At 47.2% G+C, this 18,746-nt stretch overlaps 1 protein-coding gene across 1 annotated transcript in view; it reads right to left on the bottom strand.

The window, feature by feature from the left end:
- The window catches only part of Gna12 (G protein subunit alpha 12), an 81,968-nt gene that overhangs the window by 27,372 nt on the left and 35,850 nt on the right, over positions 1-18,746 (bottom strand). The window contains exon 2 of the mRNA XM_059248933.1: positions 7,374-7,589. Within this exon, the coding sequence (XP_059104916.1) occupies positions 7,374-7,589 (216 nt within the window). The remainder of the gene's footprint in view (positions 1-7,373; positions 7,590-18,746) is intronic.

Below are 18,746 nucleotides of genomic sequence, written 5' to 3'. Positions count from 1 at the left end.
GCTACCCCTTGACCTTTCTGGTAAGCTGCTCCAGTTAGGGCTAGAGGTTAGAGGCTGATGGGGCACCATGGCTCCACCGCTGTCAGATCCCTGACCTGGGGCAGTCAGTAGGCAGAGACAGAGGCTGGGCAAACATGCTCAATGACCTAAAGAGTAAGAACAAGCACTTAGTCCCGCAGCTGCTCCAACCAGAGTAAGAGTCTGTTTACTGTCTCTTCCCACGGATGACACAGTCAGCTTCCCTAGGAGCAGGGCTCTTGGCTGCTACAATTTTCCAGCTCTCATAAGAATACTGGATCCACAGTGGCTCCTCTGCAAGCATTTGTAGAATGAGAGGATTCAAAAGATGAACAAGACTTCAAGTACACCTGTCTTGACCTCCATCAGCCTGTGAAACCCTGCACAGACTACATTAGACATGACAGTAAAATGACTCAGCACAGCCCAACTGTGACCTATGCAGTGTGGGCTCCACAGGTCACACTGATTCCCAGGCCTCAGATTAGACAGGAAAGGCCCCACAGGAACTAAGGCTGCTGTTGCCAGGCACCTCCTCCATTGCAGCCTGCCCTTTCTCCTCGGTGACAATTTGCCAGCTGAGAAACTGTGTTTGGCCAATCGCCTTTCCAGTAGGTCCAGGCCATGTGACTTTCAAGGGTTGCTGTTGGACAGGGCTTCTGGGAAGCTACCATAAGAGCACAGGGTGGATGCCGTCCTTGTCTCCTGTCTGTCTGGAGTGCAGTGTCATGGTTATGCCTGAAAGCCAAGCTTGAGTCTCACTCCTGTTCTGGGACAGCAATCAGCTTGAATGCAACATCACAGGCCCCAGGAAGACTCAGTCATACTGGAAGCAGGGCTATGTGGATTCTACACAGCAACATTCCCTGAAATGTTTGACTGCTTCAACATACAAGAAACACTAAGACCCCAGGCTATGCTCACCAGCTCTCCAGGCTTCTCTCCTCTAGTTCACAGCCTGAACTATACATAGTATATCTTAAAGGAAATCAAGTCTGTGGGCTATCTCCACAGCCGAGGAAAAAGCAAGACCCCACCTGCAGGGTAATGGTGACCACTGGATTGTCAAAACACCAGACTAACAGAGCCCACAGGAGCTTGTTATTTGCCATGGAAATGCTGCTGCTTTACAAGTTTTCCATGAGGGCCGAACTGTGAGTCACCACCAGGTCAATCACAGCTCTTTCCAATGCACACACAGCAGTGAGCAGGGAAGACACTTTGTTCCTGTGGCCTCAAAACCATTACAGAAGGAGCCACAAATTTCCTTTTCTTCCTTAGACTGGCTGTTATGAACCCTTGGTGTTCTTCTAGAGGACCTGGGTTTGGCTCCTACACCCACACCAGGCAGTTCACAACTGTCTGTAACTTCCAGTTCCAGGAAATCCAATATGGCCTGTGAGGACACCTGCATACATATGGTGCATTATTCACATACTCAGGTCATAAAAATAATAAATAAATCTTTAAAAATTTGGAGAAAAGCACTTTTGTCTATCTACATATTTATTTGTTTGTTTGTTTATTGATTTATTTATTTTGTGTATGATGTGTTTGTATACAGTGTGAGTGTGAGCACCTGTGTGCCATGATGTATGTCTGGTCTCACTTTCTAACTTGTTTTGAGACAACTGAGACATCTCTTGCTCAGTGAAGTGTACTCCAGGCCGGCCAGCCCCTGGGTTTTGGGGATCCTTCTGTCTGTCTCCCATCTTACTGGAGTGCTGGGATTCCTGAGGTGTACTACCATGCCTGCTTTATGTGGCTTCTGGGGACTCGAACTCAGGTTCTCTCTCATACTTGCTTGGCAAATGCTTTATCCGCCAGCCCTCCCTAGCCCTGGAGAAAAACATTTTGAGAGTCAATTAAAATAGTATGGAGCTGCTTGGTGTGGTGTTATGCCTGTAATCCCAGCTTGGGGAGTGGCTGGAGTAGAAATACTACCGGTCAGAGGTAGCCTGGAGGGAGGAAGAGGGACACAGGGAGGGACAAGCCAGCTGGCACGCTCAGGTCACTCAGCTGGGGATCCTATGACTTTCGAGAGCAGGCTGCCATTAGTGCTTAGCACTGCTCGCCATGCTGTGGCTCTGCTGTCAGTTTCACACTGCTGAGTCTTAAGGCGTGTATTCACTACACGACCACACTCTTGCCCACATCTGAAATTCAGCTGAGAGCCAGGTGAGGTACTGTAGGCATGTCATCCCACCACTCAGGAAGAGGATCATGAGCTCGGTGCTGGGCGACTTAACAAAGCAGTCTCAAAATAGAAGACCAAAGGGAAGCTAGGGCTGTGGTTCAAGAGCAGAGTGCTTAGAGTGCTTGCCTGGCATATGCAAAGCCCTGGAGTTCCAGCCCTAGCGTTGAAAACAGACACACAGACACACAGACACAGGTACACACGGGGTTGACAGCAGCTGACCCCCTGTGAATGGAGCTCCTTACTCGCATCTTCCAGCCAACAGTGCGGACCTTCCCAGAATGCACGAACCTGGCCACTCTGAAATGAGAACTGACAGGAGTGAGATGGTAAAGAACAAGCCGTGCCGCTTGGCGGACACGGCTCTCAGAGCAGCAGAGAGGGAAAGAGCCCCAAACACAAATGGCTAGAACGTGGCCTAGAGAAGGCTTCGGACACCGAGAGCTTCAGGGGAGAGCCAGGCACAGAGCACAGTGCTCTGCAAGTCACTGTCCGACAACAAGGGCGGCTCAGCACCACTGGTCGGCTGCTTTCCTCAAAGCAAACTACAGAAAGTACGAAGTCTCAGGATGAAACACCATGTACCTGCCACACTGGCCTGGAGTTCACTTTGTCTTTGAAATCACACACGTAACCTGAAGCTGCAGCTGAAGTGGACGATGGAAAGATGATGACAGAGACATGACTGCTGTCCCCTCACCAGGGGCAGCATCACCCTGGCTCTAAGTCATGTTATTTTTGGATTGGAAGCTGCAGGAACAAACATATTTTTGGTCTACCTGCTGCATCCCTAGCACCCGGTTCAGTCCCAGCACCCGACTCAGGTATCCAGCACACATGGATATGCATTCAATATTGAATGAGTACATGAATACAGGGAAATAAAAATAAGCCAACAGAAACTTAAAGCCCCAATTTCTCACTGACTACCAAGAAGATGTGGCCTTGGCCACCCTACCACCTTTCTGGGCTTATGTCCATGCCTGAAACAACACAAGGCTAACTTCCTAGGCCAGGGATAGCCCAGCTCTAAGACGCTATACCCCGTGGGACAAGGCAGGCAACATCTGACCAGAGAACTCCACATGAACTTCCTAGATGGAGATCTTATCAAGTAGTTGTTGGAAATAAACTCTGGATGTTGGTACCTCCTTTCCTGGCAAGCCCTCCACAACTCGAATCATTAACTTCCATTTCAACTTCAGGCCTGAACCCCCTTCCCTGGCACAGTACTTGATGGGGAAAGGGCCAACACGCAGTTACACACCAAAGAGTAACTTCTACTCAACTCCCAGTCCTTGTTTATATCCCCACCCCTGTGAAAAAGTTTTCCCTAAGGCAACAGCATCATCTATTTGTCATTCTTTCTCCTTAGCTGTTCAAGTTAACTTGAGGAAGTATGTGCAAATGCAAGAGCTAGTGAGAGCATCATCTCTACCTGGCAGCAGAGGCCATGGGGAGGGGTGTCAGAGTGCAGCAGGGAGGCAGGTAAGATGGAACCTTGGGTGGTGTACCTGTAGAGCCCCAGTACCCTGGAGGCTGAGGCAGGAGGATTTGTGAGTTTTCTGGTAGGATAGTGAGACTTTGCCTCAAAGGGGAGAAAAATGCTATTGTTATGCTCTCTAGATGGATTTTAAAATTAGTGTGTAAAGGTGACGGCATGGCCAGAAGACGGCTCACTGGCTGAAGTACTTGCCACACTACTGTGAGGACCTGAGTTCTGGTTTCAGAACCTATGTAAATGCTGCACAGGTGTAGTGACCCAGTGGCAATCCTCTGAAAGGTAGAGACAGGGGACCCTAGGAAGAAGCTGGCTAGCTAGGTTATCGGACCAGTGAGCTCTGGGTTCAAGTGAGAGGCCCTGCCTCAATAAATAAGGTGGAGAACAATCAAGGAAGACAAAGATGCCAAGTTCTGGCCTCCACGTGTGTATACACACATATATGCATGCGCTCACGTGCGCGCGCGCACATACACACAAACACACAGGATGAAGAAAAAGAGGACACATGCACAGTCTCATAGTGTCCCCCAGGATATGTCTGAGGAAGGAATACAGAGAGATAGTATTTTGTAGTAGCAGTAATGTTCCAGAAGAGAAAGGCCACCAGACAGGGCTGAAACCAAATAACTGAACAAACTGGTGTCACTTGCCTCCTGACATGGTGTCTGAGCACAATGCCACTTCTGTGGCTTTCCTGCCAAAAAATATATTCTTCTTCTTTTAAAAAGATTCACTTTAGGGCTGGAGAGATGGCTCAGTGGTTAAGAGCACTGACTGCTCTTCCAGAGGTCTTGAGTTCAATTCCCAGCAACCACATGGTGGCTCACAACCATCTGTAATGAGATCTGGTGCCCTCTTCTGGCCTGCAGGGACACATGCAGGCAGAACACTGTATAAATAATAAATAAATAAATCTTAAAAAAAAAAAAAGAGGATTCACTTTAAAGCCTGGCGGTGGTGGCACACACCTTTAATCCCAGCACTTGGGAGGCAGAGGCAAGAGGATCTCTGAGTTCGAGGCTAGCCTGGGCTACAGAGTGAGTTCCAGGACAGCCAGGACTACACAGAGAAACCCTGTCTCAAAGATTCACTTTATTTACTTACATGTGTGTGAATGTATCTGTGAACACATGCACACATATATGCTGATATGTATGCCTATGCATGCACAGAGGCCAGAAGAGGGCAGCAGAACCCTCAGAGGTAGGTACAGGTGTTTGCAGGATGCTGAGATCTGAACTCCAGTTCTCACAATTACTCAGCAAAGACTCTTAACTGCTGAGCTACCTCTCCTGTCACCCACCTCACCCTCTTTTTATTTTATTTTATTTTATTTTTCGAGACAGGGTTTCTCTGTGCAGCTTTCTGCCTTTCCTGGAACTCACTCTGTAGTCCAGGCTGGCCTGGAACTCACAGAGATTCGCCTGCCTCTGCCTCCCAAGTGCTGGGATTAAAGGTGTGCGCCACCACTGCCCGGCTCACCCTCTTTTTAAAAATCCAGGCTGCCCTTAAACTCACAAAATCCTCTTGCCTGAGTCTCCCCAGTGTTGGGGAATATTATTTTAAGGTGTGTTACTTTTGCTTATGTTGCATTTGTTTAACTTTGTGAAGCTGTGTTACTGTGCCTGTCTAAAACATCTGGTGGTCTAATAAAGAGCTGAGCAGCCAATAGTGAGGCAGGAGAGAGAAATAGGCAGGGCTGGCTGGCAGGCAGAGAATACAAAGAAGGAGAAATCTGGGTAAGAGAGGATCTAAGAGCCAGAGAAAGAGGAGGACTCCAGGGGCCAGCCACCCAGCTACACAGCCAGCCACGGAGTAAGAGTAAGATTTACAGAAGTAAGAGAACGGGAAAAGCCCAGAGGCAAAAGATAGATGGGATAAGTCAAGCTAAGGAAAGCCGGCTAGAAACTAAACTAAGCTAAGGCCAGGTATTCATAAGTAAGACTAAGCCTCTGTATGTGATTTATTTGGGATCTGGGTGGAGGGCCCTCCCAAAAAGAATAAAAACAACCAACACCCGCCCAGTGCTGTGATGACAGGACTGTGCTACCATGCCCACCCTTCATCACCTCATTCTAGTGATGAGGAGACACTGGACACACAAGGATATTCTACAAAGTAATTGGCCAGTGGTCTTCAGGTGTCTAGGTCACAACAGACAGGGAAGATGGAAGAGACCACGGGGACAGAAAGCGCCACACAATGGGCATCCAGAGCTGGCTTTGGCACTGACATGAAGGTGTTGGTTTTGACCACTGTGCCTTGGCTGTGGGAATCGTTACCAGAGGGACTGAACTGAAAGGAATGTGTGAATGGACTGTTAGCAGAACCTGTCAGGTGAACGAGAAAGCACAGCTCAATGAGAAAGAGATGGCCAAAGACACAAGCAGATATTTAACACACATGAACTCAAGGCAACTTCAATTAAACCCTAAGGAGATGGGCTAAACCCGGGTCTGTCAACAGTAAACACCAGCCTGTGTGGGGACAATGGGATCCCTCTCTACCGCCAGAAGCAGCACACCAGTGCAACTGCTACTCTGCAAAGAGTCTGACGTCAGTCACTGTGTCTATCTGGAGATAAATATGCCTCGTGACCCAGTGATTACATCCTAAGATTGACATCCTAGAGCCACCCTTGAGCATGTACACCTGGAGACAGATAAGAAAGGTCACAGTAGTCTCTGTGAGACAAAACACAGAAAGACACCTATGAGAAGCAATAGTCTTTGAGTTTGCATAGTGGAACAGTAGATAGCAGTGAAAAGAAACCATGGAGAGTAATATGAATGGAAAAAAAGCAAGTTACAAAAGAAAATATGCCCTATGAAACCCCTGATACAAAGTTTGAAAACTGTTGAAAGCTCAAGACCATCATGTTTAAAAATAAGAAACTATTACGGCAACATCACGAAAGAAGGCTAGGGACAAAGGAGATAGAATAGGATCTTGTGTACCTGGGGCAAAGATACAAGAAGGATGTTGACACACTGTGACCATAGCAGTCAGTCATGCATCTCCTGGTTTCTGGACAGAACACCACTTCTCTTTGAAAACTGACAGTTTTGCAGGATTGCCAGAAGAAAACCCCAAAGCAAACAGGCTAAATACCCCGCATTTTCTGGCTGCAGGCTATCTCCTTAGCAGCCAAAATGGCTACAATGATTAGCCTTTCCGAGACTTATAGATCCTTCAGTGGAGAGAACAAACCTGCAGAGACCTACTTGAAGAGATCACACAGCTACAAAGGGCATCAGAGAACACCCGAGACCTGTGGCTGCTGCCACCTCCTTGGAGGGAAAGCTGCTTTAAGGGTACTGCTTTCCTATGTGGGCAAGGTGGCTCGAACGCCCGTCTGGACTATGGTAAGAATCCTTTGCTCTTTGTGCTAAGAGAAGTGTGCTCTCCCTGGAACCACTGAGATGGCCAGGCCTCTGCTGTGTTTTATTTAATATTAGGGTTTGTAGCAAGTTCTAGCTCACTCCTGTTAATACATTTCCCCTATTTGATGGTCTCTCTACAAAACCTAGGCTGTCCTTGAGCTCGAAATCCTTTTGCCCCAGAATCCTGAGTGAGTATGGGGATGACAGGGCTGGGTTTCAAAGGAAATTCTAGGGCGCAGAATTGTCACATAGAGGCTGAAGGCTCCCTCACCAGCTGGAATTCACTCCTGCGGCTGAAGGCTTCCCTGATCCCGGAGTCCCTCCAGAGTGCGCTCAGGGCTGGAACGTAGAGCTGGAAGGTGGCAGGCTCCACAGGCAGCCCTGCCTTGTTCTCGAAGGCCATCAGAAACATCCCGTGCTTCTCGTTCTCAGAGTGCTGCCAGGGAATGCCGAGCTTGTCACGCGCGTCCACAAGCACCCTCGAGCCCTGGAAGGAGGTGAGAAGGGAAAGGAAGTTTACTTGTGTGCTCTGAGCCCACTGTGGAGATCTTTAGCACTGGCTCCTCATTTGTCTGGGCATGAGTGTCTCGATTCCCAGGACCACATCTAGTCATCTGGGAGGAAAGCCTCAACTGGGGAACTGCCTGATCAAAGCAGTCTGTGGGGGACTGTCTTGACTATTAATCAATGCAGGAGGGCCCAGCCCACTGTGGGCAGCACCACCCTGGGCAGGTGGTCCTGGGCTGTATGAGAAAGCTAGCTGAATAAGCCAGAGAGGGAACCAGCAAGCCATGTTCCTTCATAGTTTGTTTCAAGTTTCTGCCCTGACTTGCCCGACGATGAACTGTGACCCTGTGTAGGATGAAATAAACCCTTTCTTCCCCAGATTGCTTTTGGTCGGTGTTTTACCATAGTAGTGGAGAGGAAACTAGACCAGCAGCCTATATCTCCGGCTGGAGGTTCATGTGCAGTGTCTCCTTTCCTTCTGGGAAGACACTGGGATAGGGCTGCTGCACGGGGAGTGCACATTTAGCGACACTGTCCTAGGACTGTCAAGTCCTACCAAGATACAACTGCTTGTCCCAACTCAAAACAGGCAGGAAGTCGTGCACACAAGAAAAGACTGAGCTGACGTGAGCTGAGACGGGCCCCTGGCAAGAGCTGAAGCCCCAGATGTACTGCTCCACTGCTGCCGGCAGAAACTGCTTCTGCTTGATTCCTCAGTGTTAAAAATACAGCAAGTGCTTCTCTGCCCTTTCCTCCCCTTGCAGACAGGGTCAAGGGGATGGAGAAGGAACCTAAATAAAACAGTGCTAAGGGATGCCTGGCCTGGAAAAACTCCATCGCAGTGGAGGCTCCTGGTCACCTCTCAGATCACTGCTTCAAGATTGGCCAGGCAGAGCCTGTGAGGTCTGCAGTGAGCGCCTGAAGGTACTCAGTTCTCTCTGAATAGTTAGTACTGTGTAGAGGAGTGCAGATATCAAGAAGGCAACTGTAGGAAAGACCTCCCAGTTCAGGGCAGTCTGTCTGCATTGCTGCCTGCCAGTCTATGTATCACCAGCTCCACGACTTCCCATGTGGTATTTTATCCTTTTTTATTGTTTTATGTGTGTGGTGTATGTGTGTGTGCATGTGGGTGCACACGGCTATGCTTGCATGTGGGGGCCAGACGGGGATATCTGGCACCCTGCTCTGTTGCTCTCCACCTTATTCCTTTATTGAAATAAACCTGGAGGAAGGCTGGCAGTCAGTAAGCCCCAGAATCCTCCTGTCTCCATCCTAACAGGTCCACATGATCATGCCCAGTTTTTATGTAGGTGCAGGGGATTCGAACTTAGATCTTCACACAAGCACCACAAGAGCTCTTACCCACCAAGCCAACTCCCCGTATCTACCCATTTATCTATCATCTATCTATCTATCTATCTATCTATCTATCTATCTATCTATCTATCTATCTATCGATCTATCTATGAGGCAAGGACTCATGCAGCACAGGTTAGCTTTGAACTGTGTAGCCAAAGCTGGCCTTGAACTCTTGATTCTCCTACCTCTATATCCCGAGTGCTGGGATGATAGGTGTGCACTACGCCATCCCACATACTCACTCTTTTAAAAACATAAATAACAACCTTATTGTGATATAGTATATATCCTGCCTAATTTGCCCATGTAAAGTACATGGCTCCATGGTTTTAGTTGTCCCTTATCCTAAAATACATCTCCCTAAGCAAAGGCAGCCTTTATAGTTCAACTGCAGCCTTCCACTCTTGCCTCAATCCACTGAGGCACTGTAGTGACCCGTCAGTCTTCCCTGCAGTCTAACTGACAGGAATACCTGGCAGAGGTGTTGCCCACTTGGAGTCGGGGTGACCACACTCACATCATTCACTCAACAATGGGAGAAAACATTTGCCAAACACACAGCTGACAATGGAGTTGTGCTTAGAATTAATTTATAAAGAACACTCAAACCTGTGGTGGTGAGATAGCTCAGCTGGTAAACATGCTTATTGCCAAACCTGACAACCCGAGTTCAATCCTCTAGACCCATACGATGGAAAGAATCAACTCCCTCAAGTTGTCTTTTAACCCTCACACATGTACAACACACACCCACACACACACACACACACAGAGAGAGAGAGAGCGAGAGAGAGAGAGCGCACTCAAACTCAAGTTTCTAGCCTAGTTAGCAAATGGGTGAAGGGCATCAAGGGATTCCAGCAGAGAGCAGGCATAGCCAGGAATCAACAGGTGAGGGAGGGAGGCCCACATCCACATGCCCACCATAGTCACAGACTGGGAAAGCAGAGGAAAGCCTTGGCTGAGGACACACCCATTGACACACAGGGAAGATTCAGTATTGGGGGAGGGGGAGGGTACTGGGAGATTCAGAAGCATTTCAGAAAACTAAATGTATTACACAGCCCAGGGACCTTCCTCTCAAGCATTCATCCCAAAGAAACCAAAACCTGTTCACAAAAACCTTCACAAGAATGTGCATATGGTATGGATGGTGGAATGTTCACACCATGGAACACTAACTACTCAGAAATAAAAAGGAATGGGCAGTGACAGGGTGTGGCTCAGGAGTTGAGTGTTTGCTTAGCATGCAGAAGGCCTGTGTTCCATCCTTGGTACTGCAGGTAAAAAGGTGATGGGTTTAGCTCTGGAACCAACGGCCAGAGCAACCTGGAAGAATTTCATGTACGTTACTCTAACTGAAGAGTGCCAGCCTGAAAAGATCACGTTACGCAACAGTTTATATGCTATTCTCTTCCCCTCTTCAACCCCCTGTATGATGTTCTTGAAATGATAATGTAAAGATGGACAGCATACGGTGGTTGTGGAGGTTGGTGATGGGAGGAGATGATGATAACGACAAGGGACAGCGCAGGACCTTTGTGATCCTGACTGTGACGGTTATGCACACCATACCCATGTCCATTTCCTGCTTCTGCTACTGTACTATAATTATGTGTGTCACAACAGTGGAGAATGCTGGCTGACACTGCTCAGACTAGCTTGGCAACCTCCTGCAAACCTATCATTATTTCAGATAAAAAGGCTTCAGAAAGTTCACTAGCAACCAGAGCAGTTTATGTTCCAATGATGGAGTAGGGGACGGGCACTAGAGAAGTCAGAGGAAGGAGCAGGAAAAGGCAAGACTCCTGTGGTTTGGAGCTGGGTCTTCAGCAGATATTGAGTGTGACCACGGGGACTCACTTGGGGCCAGTGTCTGACCAAGCTCCCCATTCTCCTGCCTCACTGCCCTTGGCTGACTGCTGCCTTTGGGGCCTTCCCACTTCCTGCTTTCTCATACCACACTGTCTTGTCTCTGCCTTCCCCAAAAGACAAAATTGTAAAGGTTGTGAATGAAAAAGAGATCATTCCTACTCTGTACATTATGTACAACAAAACTTAACCTAAGTATGCACAGAGTCCCATTTGTTGAAACCAGAAGGAGGACCCTGTCCTGCTAGACAGTGGCAGCCTGAGCCTGGCAAAGATAGCTGGGACAGGATTTCAGCTTCCACATGGGCTGGACGAGGCAGCCCTACTGTGCTACTCTGTGGTATCTGGCCTTGTTGTTTTGTTTTCTGAGACAGGGTCTTGTGACATAGCCCAAGATGGACTTGAACTCTCAGAGATCCTCTTGCCTCTACCTCCGGTGTCTGCTACAAGATATTTTTTCAGGTGTTATTTTCATATAATAAAGAATTTAGCTTCATAAGGAGTGCGACTTTACTCAGTGAAATCTACAACCCAAGTCAGGCTGTAATGGCAGACACTTTTTAGCACTTGGGAGGCTGAGGCAAGAAGATCAAGTTCAAGGACAGCCTAGGCAACTTAGGGGTTAAATCCTGTCTCAAGAAACAAATGCACAAACACAGAAGAGATGGATAATCCTCAAGAACAATCATTTTTATATAGCAGAAGCAAAGTGTGCCCAAAGCAACTCAGATCTCTACAGATCACTTACTAAGACTGTTGCTAACACCAGGAGCCAGGCCTTCCTCAGTGCTGACAGGGACACGAGTGGGCTTAAAATGTGCTTCCAGAGGCCTATGAGATGGCCCAGCTGGTAAGAGTACTTGCCACCAAACCTGAAGACCTGAGTTGGGTCCCTGGGATTTACAAGGTAGAAGAGAGAAGTGACTCCTGCAAGTTGTCCTGGGACTGCCATGTGTTTGCTGTGGTACAATATTTGAGTAAGTAGGAGTACACACACACAATTTAAAAAAAAAAAACAAAAGAACTGAGAGTTACTAGTACCTTAGAAGCAAGATACTAGCTTGGGTGTGGTGGTATGAGTTTGTAATCCCAGAATTTGGAAGGCAGAGGCAGGAAGATCGAGTTAAGGCCAACCTGGGCTACAAAGCAAGATTCTAGCTTCCAAAAGCCCAATGGGGCGCATGGATGTGGGGGTGGGGGCTGCACAGCATAACACTATGACAATATCTCCTACCCTCTTTTAAAGTAAAAGACCAATTTCCTAAATGAGAAAGCAAAGAAAACCACCACACCCCAATACACCTAACGAAGAAAGAAAGAAAGAAGGCAGAAGTCAACAGACTGGAGTTCCCAGGGACTGTTACTGCACATTGAAATCTGTTGACAACTGTACATTTCAGTCAGTTGTGAAAACATAACTAAGGTCGTAAGCAGTTTGATGACTTCATCCCAGAACAACAGAGCACTTTAAACTGTTCAAAGGGCATCTTTAAGACAACTTATAAATTTAGCCATTTAAATGTTCAATTGAAAACAGGGCCCCTGTCTGCTGGAAATATGGATTTTGGGGTGTTTTGGCTTTACTCTCTTTAGATGAGGACCCAACCTTGAAAACCCTGGTCTCATTTCCAATAGATTCTAGGTTAGTCTCTGGTCACCCAGTCTCTTTAGAGCAGTGAATCCTGACTGAAGTCTTCCCAGAAAACACACTAAAGCCTTGTTGGACATCAGAGGCCAGCAAGGAGACTTGGTAATGATGGTGCACAGAGGACATGTTGGTTTGGTTATGCTTTCACAGCGCATGTGCACTCAGAACACTGTTGGTTAAAAACCCACAAGGGCTGAGTGGCTAGCTGTTGGCCACCATCCAAATCAACGAGAGGCTGCCAGAAATGTAAACAGGATGCATTTCTGTAAGTTGATGAATCCGGCAGGCAGAGACAGCGCCTCTCAGTTTCTCCCTGGAACCAGAACCAGGGATGTTCACATTTAAAGGCCAGAGAGACAGAAAGAAAAGTAAAGGCAGCCAGGGCACTCCCAGCCACCCATTTACAACGAGAAGGTGGATGGCACCCCTGGTGGCTCTGTCCGCTGCCTCTCTCTGGGACACACAAGCACATTATTCTGCTAGGAAAGCCACCCACTGAGTTCTACCAGCAGCCCGAGGCTAAGAACAGTGCCAGGCAATGGGAAAAGATCCAAGAGGCTAGAATGTGGCTCCTGCTCCCAGGGTGCATTCAAAGATTTTCAGAGCAGGACAGAGCAGGGACATCAGATGGAGTCAAGAGATAATGCTACAAAGGAAGGTCAGAACAATGGAGGGATAGCCAGAAATGTCACTGATGGTGGGAGGCGTGGTTTACAGACAGACATGGGAGAGCTAAGAAATCTGGAACTTCTTTGGTACGAAATGGGGACAAACAAAAGTTTTGGAAAAGGGACATGAGGCCTAGCTCTGCCTCCAGATCTATGGAAGGTGGGGTCTTGCAAGAAGAAAGAGAAGACAGGGCAGCCACAGAGAGTGGTCAATTGCTTCAAATGGGAGCCAAACAAAGAAAAGGGGCACACCACTAAAAGAACACAGAGCAAGCCAGGAAGCAGTGGGGTGAGTGTGGGTGAGGTTTTGGCAACTTAAATTCGTGGGTCAGTGGGAAATTCCAAGCAAAATTTTCAGAAAACAGATGGACCCCGAGGCCAAACTGCATTTTGTTGGGTAAGGTGGCACATGCCTGTGAACCTCACACTGGAGAGGTGGAGGCAGGAAGACCAGGCTACAGAACAAAGTGGATGCCAGACTGGAATATATGAGACCCTCAAAAACAACCCCCTAAACAGACATAAGAACCTCTTGGGTTTAGGATATGCAGAGAAATAGGGCATCACCATTGATCTTCAACTGCCTAGAAGAGGGTTTTCTGAAAGTCAAAGAAAGGGAGAAAGAAAAGAAGATGTCACCACCCGCCCAGGATTCCTCAGGTCTCCCAACGCGGTACATGAAAAGCTGGGTGAGAGCTTAAGTTCCAGCATGTAGAGGCTTCTGAAAACCACCACCTGTGGCCACTCACAGCCAAGTCCCTCCTCGCCTGGTCTCCCAGGTGTCAGACCAGAAACCCTGCAATCTTCTAAACATTTCACCAAATGTTATAAAGACAAACACCAAGGGGGAAGGAGGCTTTCCTGTTAATGTGCTTAGCCCTGACAAGCAAGAGTAAACAAACACCCCAACCGCTCCAGTCCGATGTGCTCATTCCATGTTTTCGGAGTCAAGCCTGTGAAATAATCTCCATGGTATTTTAAAGGAAGGAAATAGCACACAATAGTAAATACTGGAATAAATTGTACACAAGAAGGTGCTTCATAGGATTTTTGTTCAAAGTAAAATAGCCATGTATAATCAGAAGCACAAAACCAGAGTGAATATATTCAAGTGTACTCTCTCTCTCTGTCTCTCTGTCTCTGTCTCTCTCTGTCTCTGTCTCTCTCTCTCTCCCTCTCTAGCTCTCTCACTCTTTCTGTCTGTCTGTCTGTCTGTCTCTCCAGGTCGAGTTGTGTAATACGTTCTTATGTCAAGCACCACGGGTGCTGGCCCTTGCTGGTGCACACTGTGTGAACCCAGTAGGTTCAGGGGTAGATTTTGGGAAGAATGATAGAAGGCTGTGAGGATGTATAGGCAGAAGGATCAGGAGTTCAGGGTTATCCTTGGCACAGTGAGTTTGAGGCTAGCCTAGGATACAGGAGACCTTGTCTCAAAAATAAACATACAATTAATCAAACAATCCAGGATCACTTCCAGTTAATGAAGAATAGAAAAAAATCATTCAGGAATCCCCGATTGTACGTACTGGCACATAACTGACTATATTTCCTTGTGAGAAATTTCAGCTAGATGAATTATGAAATTTCTGGGTCAAAATTTATTTATTCATAAGGAGTTAGAAAAATGGCTCAGTGGTTAGGAGTGCTTGCTGAGACTGCAGAGAACCACAGTTTGGTTTGGTTCTCCACACCCATAGGTGCTCAATACCACTTATAACTCTAGTTCCAGGGGATCCAACTCCTTCTTCTGGCCTCTGCAGGCACAGGCACAGGCGCGCGCGCGCGCACACACACACACACACACACACACACACACACACACACACACAGAATATATGCATAGTATGGAAAGATGGCTCAGCCAGTAAAGGCATCTCCTGCCAAGCCTGACCACCTGAGTTCAACTGCGGACTGACCTCTACATGTGCAATAAATGTTTAAAAGTATTTTAAAAAAAATGCCGGGCGGTGATGGTACACGCCTTTAATCCCAGCACTCGGGAGGCAGAGGCAAGCGGATCTCTGTGAGTTCGAGGCCAGCCTGGTCTACAAAGAGAGTTCCAGGAGAGGCGCAAAGTTACACAGAGAAACCCTGTCTCAAAAACAAAACAAAACAAAACAAAAAATAAATAAATAAAATATATGCACATATATTTGGTGCTTTTGACAAGTAGTACTAAACTTGCAACAATTTATATATTGATACTTCTTTTACTGTCCTTTAATTTTCACAAATTGTTTTTTTTTTTTTTTTTTGGTTTTTCGAGACAGGGTTTCTCTGTGTAGCTTTGCGCCTTTCCTGGGACTCACTTGGTAGCCCAGGTTGGCCTCGAACTCACAGAGATCCGCCTGGCTCTGCCTCCCGAGTGCTGGGATTAAAGGCGTGCGCCACCACCGCCCGGCTCACAAATTGTTTTTAATCAATCTTTTTTACTGAAACTGTCCTTTACCAATACCTTTGTAGCTATCTTTGAACCACAGGTCAGAAAAAAACCACAGCAGAACTGAAAATGCAGCAGGCTCACTAACTCTACTCAGACAGTATTAAGTAGAAAAGCCAGAAAAGTAACATATTTGAGTTCTATCCATCTGATAGACTTTCACATTCAAGCTTTACATCGGCACTAAGTAGCCATTCCTACTTAATTAAAGTGATAGATAAAGTGCTAAGGTCTCTACTTAGTAATCAAAGTGTCTACTGTTCTGAGGGCCAGCCAATACTTCCAAGAGAACCATCATGACAAGGCATAAAGTGAAACTAAAAACACTTAGCCTGAGTTCAGGAGAGCCTTGAATTTGATGGCCAAGCTAACACTAATGACTTTATGTGGAACACTGACACATTAAAATAAAGTGTAAGGGAAAATGGCTTGCTCCCGGCTCCTGTTCCTCGCCTCTAGAACTACCTAGCATGAGTGGGGAAGGTGGGTGAAGCACGGCCAGGCACTGTGAAGCCCCAAGTTCCAGGCCCAGCTCCGTGACAAACAATCTCATAAGACCCAACCAACTAGAAAAAAACTGACAGATGATACAATGATCAGAGAAAATAAACTCAATGGTAACATAAACATCAGCAAAAAACGTACTTTGGCATGTCAGTAAATTCAGGATCAGCACTAAGTGGCCTCTTGCTGCACTGTCACACTGAGCATTTCAAGTTAAGTGGCAGGTTTCAGACATAAACAGACTTGGGAGAGTGTGGTCACTTGGCTCCTAGGAAAAAACTCGGGGGAACATAACACCACTTTGGCCATGAGGAGCCACTGTACATAATTAGATGAACAGGACTGTTGGAGACCACCTTCTACCCCAGCACTCCAGAGCCTGAAACAACAGGATCTCGAGTTCAAGGCCAGTTTAGGCAGACAGGGCCTCACACTACCCTCCCTCATCTACTTTGGTATTTTTATGGCTGTTTCCTTCATCTTAGGATTTGCCTAAGATGACTTGCACCTGTCTTCCATGGACTGGATGGTACCAGTCTAGATAGCGGAGAACAAAAATCTTAAGCTGTACCCAATTAGCACTTGTGAAAGGACAGAGTTGGTCCCTGCAGTTCCAACATCTGTTTCAGGAATCTGCTGATGCATTTTCTTTCTCTTCAGTTCCTCCTCCCATCTTTACCAGTTTCCAATTTTCTACACACCTCAGTCCATGGAAGGCTCAGGCTGGGCTACATCTGAAAGTCTAGGTCCCTTCCAACAGTATGCATTTGTAAAAATCACTCCAGGGCTCTCTGGAGATTGCCAAAAACAGCTGCCAAGAGACCTGCTATTCCCCAAAGCCTGTGCCGAGCACAGGCCCAAGAGAGTTCCTAGCACTCAAGTTAGGCCCCATGCAAGTTGGTATAAAGAAACTATATGTACTTAGAGAACTTCAGTGGTGACAGGTGGGAGTAACATGTCCCCATGTCCTGTATCCAGCTGCCAGCAAACGTTGTCCCTTTACTACCATTACAGTCTTAGCTGGATGGCTGCAGGTCTTCTGACTGGTGTCCTTGTATCTACAATTATTCCATCAGTCTACTCTCAAAACCAGCGGCCAGTTAGCTGATTAAACCAAGTCAGTTTAGATCACTCATTTGTTCAAATCCCTACAAGGGCCACCACTGGATTCACAGCAAAAGCTGAGGTCCTTACAAACACCTTGGAGACCTGCATGGGCCAGCCTGACTTCTGACCCCACTTCTTCTACTTGTATCTCTGTGGCCTGCTCTACTCCAGCCTCAAAGGCCTCCTTGTTTCTGCCTAGGGGCCTTTGCACTGGTTGTCCCTGAAGGACAATGTGTGAGCCCATTGTCCATCTTTCACACCCTTTGTTTTTCTCTTTAGCTAACACACATTAGATCACTCATTTATCTTGCTTACTATCTCTCCCCTATTCCCTCACTGGAATGTCAGCCCCAGGAGGGCAGGATTGTTTGCCATGTTTCCTTCCCTGTCTCTTGGCCTGACATACACAGCAGATGCCTCTGTAGGAGGAAGAATGAAAGGTTCCTAGGGTCATCACTTGTAAAACAAGAGTGACCACCCTTCTGTCTCACAGGGTACAGGGAGGAATGCCCAAAGCTGTCATTCTTGAGACAGCCATCATGCAGCTTAGGCTGGTGCTGGGATCCTAGGAGTGCACTACCACACTAAGGTTATTCTCCATTATTTATATTAATAGATGCGCATTACACCATTATTGGTCAACAGCAGACAAACAAAATATCATTAGCCAGTTTCCAGAGGGAGGTCCACCACATGAGCACTCCTCAATGAGGTTTAAAATGCATACTGGATCATCCTGTTTAAAAAAAAGGCTGTATAGTTATCTTTAAATTCTTTTTGTTGTTGCTGTTGTTTTTCACACACACACACACCCTACTCCGAGACAGGGTTTCTCTGTGTAACAGTCCTGACTGTCCTGGAACTTGCTTTGTAGATCAGGCTATCCTCCAACTCAGAGATCCGCCTGTCTCTGCTTCCCAAGTGCTGGATTAAGGGCAAGTGCCACCACCGGGCTTAAATTCTTTTTAGTAAATATATCCTTTCCATGTGTCGACAACAAAAGAAAAGAGCCAACTGACAGAAGAGTTCAACCAAAAGGCCCCCAGCTTGGCTTACTGACGTGAGTACAGAGCTGCAAAGCACTGGTGCCATTTCCCACCTCTGTCTCACTCTTTCTCAAAGTATACAGTTGCTTTTCCGGCTAATAAACACCGACCCTTCTGTAAGGGCACTAAGGAACTGGAGCCCAGTCTACTGAGAAACGTTCTGCTGCTTAGATGGGTCTTCCTGGGAGGGAGGGAAGGGATTCTCTGTGGAAGTATCAACTTCACGATGACTTTTCAGGGTTCCGAATGCCTTCTCTCTTTGAGCTACAATAAAATACAGCAGTCTGGGTGGTTTGGAGAGAGCAGAAATGTAGTTCTTAGTTCTGGGAGTGGGAATTTTAGACCAAGCACCAGCTGAGCCACTCAGCGGTCAGGGACACTTTCTGGCTCACAGATGAGGCCTTCTGTTTCCTCATAGGGTAGAGGGGTGGATGCTCTCTGGAACCCCCCTTTAAGGCTACTGATCCCATTCAGGAGGACTTTGTGCTAGTGA

This window comes from Peromyscus eremicus, chromosome 23 (genome assembly GCF_949786415.1).
Source record: "Peromyscus eremicus chromosome 23, PerEre_H2_v1, whole genome shotgun sequence".
In the NCBI taxonomy this organism is placed as follows: Eukaryota; Metazoa; Chordata; class Mammalia; order Rodentia; family Cricetidae; genus Peromyscus; species Peromyscus eremicus.
This window is presented reverse-complemented; position numbering and strand designations above follow the sequence as displayed.